The sequence below is a fragment of the Scardinius erythrophthalmus genome, assembly GCF_964197995.2.
Source record: "Scardinius erythrophthalmus genome assembly, chromosome: 8".
NCBI classification, from domain to species: Eukaryota; Metazoa; Chordata; class Actinopteri; order Cypriniformes; family Leuciscidae; genus Scardinius; species Scardinius erythrophthalmus.
The window spans coordinates 46,592,942-46,600,018 of NC_138228.1; the positions used below are offsets into that span (position 1 = coordinate 46,592,942).

The 7,077-nt window shown below is 39.6% G+C and overlaps 1 protein-coding gene across 1 annotated transcript in view; it reads left to right on the top strand.

The window, feature by feature from the left end:
- LOC308695067 (HHIP-like protein 1) overlaps positions 1–7,077 on the top strand; it is a 27,100-nt gene continuing 20,023 nt past the window's right edge. The window contains exons 1-2 of the mRNA XM_081373004.1: positions 1–469; positions 6,622–7,077. The exon at positions 6,622–7,077 is cut by the window's right edge and continues 191 nt beyond it. Of these exons, the coding sequence (XP_081229130.1) occupies positions 191–469; positions 6,622–7,077 (735 nt within the window). The 5' untranslated portion in view covers positions 1–190. The remainder of the gene's footprint in view (positions 470–6,621) is intronic.

Below are 7,077 nucleotides of genomic sequence, written 5' to 3' on the forward strand. Positions count from 1 at the left end.
TGGGCCTTGTGTAGCAGTATTCCGGCTGTCCATGCGTGTTTGTGTGTGTGTGCATTTGCACGTTTGCGGGATACAGACCGCCGACACCCGCTAACTGACGGAGAAACTCCACCACACCATTGATTGGTGTTTCTCAAACTCAGCACAAGCCACCTTTGTACGCAGACACGTGTGAGTTTTTGCCTGTGCAATGAGAGGAATGACAGTGTGGAGAGCTCAATGCTTGAGTCTGCTGGTGCTCCTGATCCTGATCTCTCCGCAGGGAAATGCCCACCCGCAGTGCCTGGACTACAAGCCTCCATTCCAGCCTCCCGAGCCCCTGCTCTTCTGCAAGGAATATGCCAAATTTGGATGCTGTGACTTAGACAGGGATGACCAAATTTCCCAGCGCTTCTACCAGATCATGGACTACTTCGATCATTCGGGATTCATGGCCTGTGGGAAGTACATCCGCAGTATTCTTTGCCAGGTGAGTCTCAGGTCAGCGTAATTCTGACTTTAATTAAATTACAGCATGTGGATTTTTTTGCTTTATTTAACTTTAACTTTAATTTTAAATTCTCTGTAGAATATAGAGACGTTTAAGACAGGATTATTGTACAAATTACGTAATTATATTAATTTTGAACAAATAACTTCATAATTAAGAACAAATGTTAATAATGAATTGAATTATTCATGCAGTTTTGATGTAAGTGATGAGATTTTGTCTCATTCATCAGTGTTTATATACAGAGGAAGTTACATCATTGCGTGAGTTACATCATTTGTGTTTTGACTTTGCTTTCAGACGGCTGGATGACTTCTGCATTAGTAATGACTGAGCTATTTGTAGGAATGATGACATCAGTGTAAAATGTGAGATATCTATGAAAATTTCATGTGAATTTTACTCTTCAGTCTTAAAAATAAACCGACACATGATCAGTCGAGGTCAACCAAAACTGAAATCTCATAGTTGATATGCGTCTTTATCTGAGTGTTGGCATTCAGGACACACCAACCAAAACTAGTGTCTGAATGTTAGTCACCTATTTACATAATTGACACTTCAAGGCTGCTGGGATTAAATTATGATATTTGAACATATGGTTTTGAGATTGCAGTGGGATTTAGGTTGGCAAAGGGAACACCTGATTTATTTGACTACTTAGTGGTGAAGCTGAGCTCAATGATTGCCTTTGTTGGAACAGTTATCCCAGATACAGGGAGCTGCTTGTGTTCTCCAACCTGCAGGGAAGGGAAATATATGCTTCCTCTCACTAGGCATAGGATGTATCATATTCCTCTGCAAAGGTCAGGGCAACAATGATATTAAATATATATAGAGAAAGAAAGAACAGGAGTAGGAAACGCTTCTAAATATTCATGATACATCAGTTTTGAACCGATCAGGAGTGTGTTTCCCAAAAGCATCGTTCGCCAACTATGTTTGCAAGTTCCGTCGTTATCAGCATAGTTCGACAAGTCTGTGTTTCCCGAAACCATCGTTCTAACGAACATTCGCAAACAGCATCGCAAAGTTGTGTAGTTGGAACGACAGCTCTCGACCTGTGGTTAGAAGAAGAGTTTCATGTTTGCATGACATGTGGACTCAATAAATCCTGATCTTGAGCAAAATAAGCAAGTTGACATTCAGTACAACCTGTGTCTTTTATTCAGAATTTAGGTCTTTTAGTTTGTCAAGAGATTTAAGCACAGTTTTTTGAAGACTGCACATGTGCGAAAGTGCTCTACTATGTAAGAACGAGACTATGATTGAATCTCGAAATAAAGCAAAATAACTGAGAAAAATGAGAAATAGTCCTCAGATGCCATTTATAGCAAAACATCTAGCGTTAATTCGATCTCAAACAGATTAATTAAAAGAAGTTATTACTCCACCATGTGCGTGACGTCATAAACCAACGTGGTTGAACGACCACTTTGCGACAAAACAGTTTCGGGAAACAGTCGTGACTAGCTAGTTGATTTCTTCAACGATGTATCGTACTGTGGTAGTTAAGCAGTGAGTTACGGCGTTGTACGGGAAACACACCCCTGATTGGTCGAACAGCATTCCAAGTGCTGATATTTCAACAGCACTGGTACTTTTCACTGTTTATATCAGCTTGTTTGTGCTTTCCAGATGTAATGAGGTTAGTAATCCAGGGAAGAAGGAGGCGGGAACCGGCAAATGTTTAACAATTTAATATATAAATAAACACAAAATGAATGTAAAAGTGGCAGCCCCTCATGGACAACTGCTTGCAACACCAGATTTTTGCCAGTCAAAGGCGCCATGTGTCTGAAGGAAGGTATGCAATTTCAGACGCAGGCGGTGACTAGCGTAACTATTTTTTACAAACAGTTTTTCACCTACTACTGTATAAAGTAGGAAAGTATGCAATTTCGGATGCAGCCACTGTCTTTATGAGAGAGTCATTGAATTGTTCACTCAGCCGATTCGTGCAAAAATTCTGATTCATTCAGGAACATAACGCCGCTACTGTTTGTTGCTTGGAGAAGTACTGGAAAAATCTGGAAAGTATTGTGTCGAAAATCTAAGTTAAATACCTTCTTATTTACTGAAGTGTTATTTAACAAGTGAGTTTATAACATCAATATCACACGCTCAATAACGTTGCTGATATTGGCTGCAATTCAGAGGTTGCTCGTTTTATTGCATAAATAGTAGAATTTTCCAAAATAATAAATATGCAATCAGTAGTCTTATTCTCAGACATGCCATGTTCTTTAGGCCACACTTTTGGACACCCTCTTGAGGTTTATGATGTTATCACAGACCAGATACAGTACAAATGTTTGTTTCATACGGCATTCCTTATTCTGTTTCAACAGAGAAAAGCTTTAAGGGAAAGCTGTACACTTATAATTGCCTAAAGAGTGAATGGCACAAACATGTAAGCTAATGGATTTGAGGTGCAGTGGGGCAAATGTGTTGATGAGTGAAACCCTGCTGAGACCATCTGTTGAACCAAATCCATCAGCGGTTTGATAACAACAGAGATTGTGATCTCCAACAGAGTCTCATAATTACAGAACCATATAAACAAAATTATTTGAGGGACAGAAAAAGAGGAACGCAATGACTGGAAAAAAACTCACAATAGGATCAGAAGGTATGGATAGTACATCTGAAGAAAAGCGAGAGTGGGAATTGGTGCTTTTTTCGGCATTAAAAAAAGTATACACTTGGTATTGTACTCTGAAGCGTTTACTATAACCTCGCATGCAGTTTAAACATTCAATGTAACACCTCAGCTAATCTTATATGATATCTGCGAAGTAAAATCAGATGAATAAGTCTGTTATTAGTCATCTGAGGGTGATATTTTACCACATGTCCTCAGAAGTCATGAGTTTCTCTGAGTTTCTTTCTCTATGCTTGCAGGATATTACATAACCATGTGTGTTGTTTAGGAAATGCTGGACTCATTTATACCACATAACCCACAATACATAAAATAGGTTTATATTTCGTTTGAATTGCAATTAAACATCATTAGAGAGACCTGAAACATTCTTCATCTACATCTCGGCTACGTTACAAAGTCTGCAATGTGTTACGAGTGAGATACCCCATCGATTCAAACCACTTTCTGGTTCATTGTTTGTTTAATGTCATTGTAGTAATCTCAGATGATTTCCAGTCCCGAGCTGGCAGTCTCATTGCCAAGGCTGGCTCAGTCTTCTGATGGGTGTGGTGTTGTGGCTAAGGCATAATGAAGGCTTGGATAGTCCAAAATGTCCAAAAGTCACTGTATTTATAGCTCACATCATCATCACCAGCTGCTGGATTGAATCCCGGGATCCCGACAGCAGAGAAGACGTGCAAGACTGCCACGTTTGCCAGACTATGAGGAGGATGGAAATGAAAAGGCTTACACAGCAAATACATTTCGGATGAATTATCTATTTGAGCATTTATAGGGTTAACTGAAGGTTTATTGATGATGGCAGCAAGTCAGTGTTTATGGGCCAATGACAGGACGCGATTTTTTTTTATGGATCTATCAATTTATTGAACAAAATGCAACTCATGCATTTCAAAAATTAAGGTTCTTTATTCAAAACATATTCAAAATGGATTCATATTGAAAATAAAGGTTCTTTATTGGCGTTTATGGTTCTATGAAGAAGGTGGGAAAAGGTTCATTATTAAAATGTTCTTATTACAAAATGGCTTTTTAACAACCGTTTACTGAAAGGTTCGAGGATCCCAAAATCATTCTTCTATGGTATCCATGCAAGAACAATTTATATATATATATTGGAATCTTTATTTTTAAGAGTGAACTATGACTGTCCTGATATCATAAAGAGGGAAAACCATAATTACACAAACACATATATTTATGCCCTGCACTTCTGGGAATTTGCTGAGCTAGTTATATGATCTATGAGTAAGGATTCATGAATTTTATAAAAGACTTATGGTCATATTAAGGATTGTTTGACCTCAATGTGATTTGAACACACAACCTTCTGATCTGGAGTCAGATGCGCTACAAGACCCTGTACATCTGGGAATTTGCTGAGATAGTTATATGATCTAGGAGTAAGGATTCATGAATTTTATTCAAGACTTGATGTCAATTTGGAGATTGTTTGACCTCGACGTGATTTGAACACGCAACCTTCGGATATGGAGTCAGACGCGCTACTGTTGCGCCACAAGGCCCTGTACATCAGGGAATTTTCCCTGCACTTCTGACAATTTGCTGAGCTAGTTATATGGTCTATGAGTAAGGATTCATGAATTTAAAAAAGACTTACGGTCAGATTAGGGATTGTTTGACCTTGACGTGATTTGAACACGCAACCTTCTGATCTGGAGTCAGACGCGCTACCGTTGCGCCACAAGGCCCTGTACATCAGGGAATTTTCCCTGCACGTCTGGGAATTTGCTAAGATAGTTATATGGTCTATGAGTAAGGATTCATGAATTTTATAAAAGACTTGCTGTCAAATTAGAGATTGTTTGACCTTGACGTGATTTGAACACGCAACCTTCTGATCTGGAGTCAGACGCACTACCATTGCGCCACGAGGTCCTACATTTCTGAGAATTTGCTGAGCTAGTTATATGGTCTAGCAGTAAGGATTCATGAATTTTATAAAAGACTTGCACTATATATATTTGTTAAAAAATCTAAGACAAAAATCCTTCTGCAACCAACATGAAACATGCAGTAAGTCTCTTAAAATATCAGGTCATTTAAAATGTATTTCTAAAACTCTTTTTTGAAATTAACTATTAAGACATCATGTAGGCCTACTATCACATGTAGGCCTATTTGCAAGGTGCATGGAAACATTTTTTTACCACATGACATTTAAACTTTTCTTTATACTATTTTTAAAATGGGTGGATTCTGACTGGCTATCATGTTTTTATTGTTCATCAGCTGAAAAAATATTGTTCTTCTGTATCCTTATCACTATAGCTGGTGTGGACTTCCCTATTCTCATAGCCTGGTTAAAACCAGACCATTCTCAGTAGTAACTGAGTTATGGTCTGGCAAAGCTTCACTAATAACTCATTTCCAAAGGGGCGTCACCAACGGACGTCGCTCAAATGCCTCTAGGCGCAATTGGATAGACCTAAAACCAATCAGAGCGATCGTCATCGTGTAAAGCCATATGCTGCGTCCTAAGTTACACTACGCCATAAAAGTATGTACTCTTTTTGTGAAGAAAAGGTATTTACTTTTGAATGTGTAGCAAAAAAGTAGGCAAGCTTTGGGATATACTACTTCGTCATCTTTATCGGACGGATCTGTCGCGTGCATCCTGTCACGTAAACTGCCCTGTCAGTCATCTTGTCACAGTTAAAATCCTCTATTAAATCTAATTTAATTTCCTACCGTTTCAGAGAGAACTGTAGTAGCACGTTCATCTGCCAGTGGGCCTATCATGGAGACTGTCCTCATGTGTTTGCAATTTGAATATAATAATGCATTTAAAAGTTGACGCGCTTCACCAACGGACGTCGCTCAAATGCCTCTGGGCGCAATTGGATAGACCTAAAACCAATCAGAGCGATCGTCATCGTGTAAAGCCCGCCTCAACGTTTCTGATTGGTGCCTCGATTTGGACGGATTAGAAATCGGCTTGAATGAGGTCTTTGCCAGACTACTTGCAGAGCAAATCTAAATTTGCCGGAAGTTTGTCTGGGTTTTCCCTGGCTACTATTCTCATAGATCAATTATTATTTTTAAGTTACAGTTATCGCCCTTGCGTTAGAACAATTTTTAATACATTAAAGTTTTAGTTATCATCATCTTAAGGTGCAGTCACATTTACTGTTATTCTGCAAATTTTCTCTGACGAAATCCAATCGTTTCAAAAGAAATCCAAGCATATGCATGCATATTTTCTATGTTGACGAACAGAAACTGCTTTCTTTGAAAGCAACTACTGTGTAACTGTGCTTTAAGAAATAGGCAATGGACCTTCTTTACAATCAAAATTCTGCTAATGTTTTCGCAACGGGCCCTTGAAGCTGCTTAAAAGCTGAATCTTAGACTCAGTGTCCTGAAGTAATCTTGACATGTCTTTGAGAAACTGTTAGATAATAATGGTGTAAATGCTGATGCATTGATTTGCTTGTTTCAGGAATGCTCCCCGTATGCAGCACATCTGTACGATGCAGAAGACGCCAACACCCCGATGCGGGAGCTTCCCGGACTCTGTGGAAACTACTGTGGGGATTACTGGCTCCACTGCCGGTACACTCTCAGCCTTCTGACCAACTACAATGAAACCTCTGCCATTGAAGAAGACCGAAGCAAGTTCTGCAAATACCTTGAGCTGAAAGATCCCGAGTACTGTTACCCAAACGTCCTCTCTGACGACAAGCTCAACGCCAACCTGGGAGATGTGAAGGCGGATCCGCAAGGCTGCATACAGTTGTGTCTGGAAGAAGTTGCGAATGGTCTTCGCAATCCTGTTGCGATGGTACATGCGAATGACGGTACTCACCGCTTCTTTGTTGCTGAGCAGCTGGGTTACGTGTGGGTTTACTTGCCGAATGGCTCTAGAATCGACAGGCCCTTCCTGAATCTGACCAGG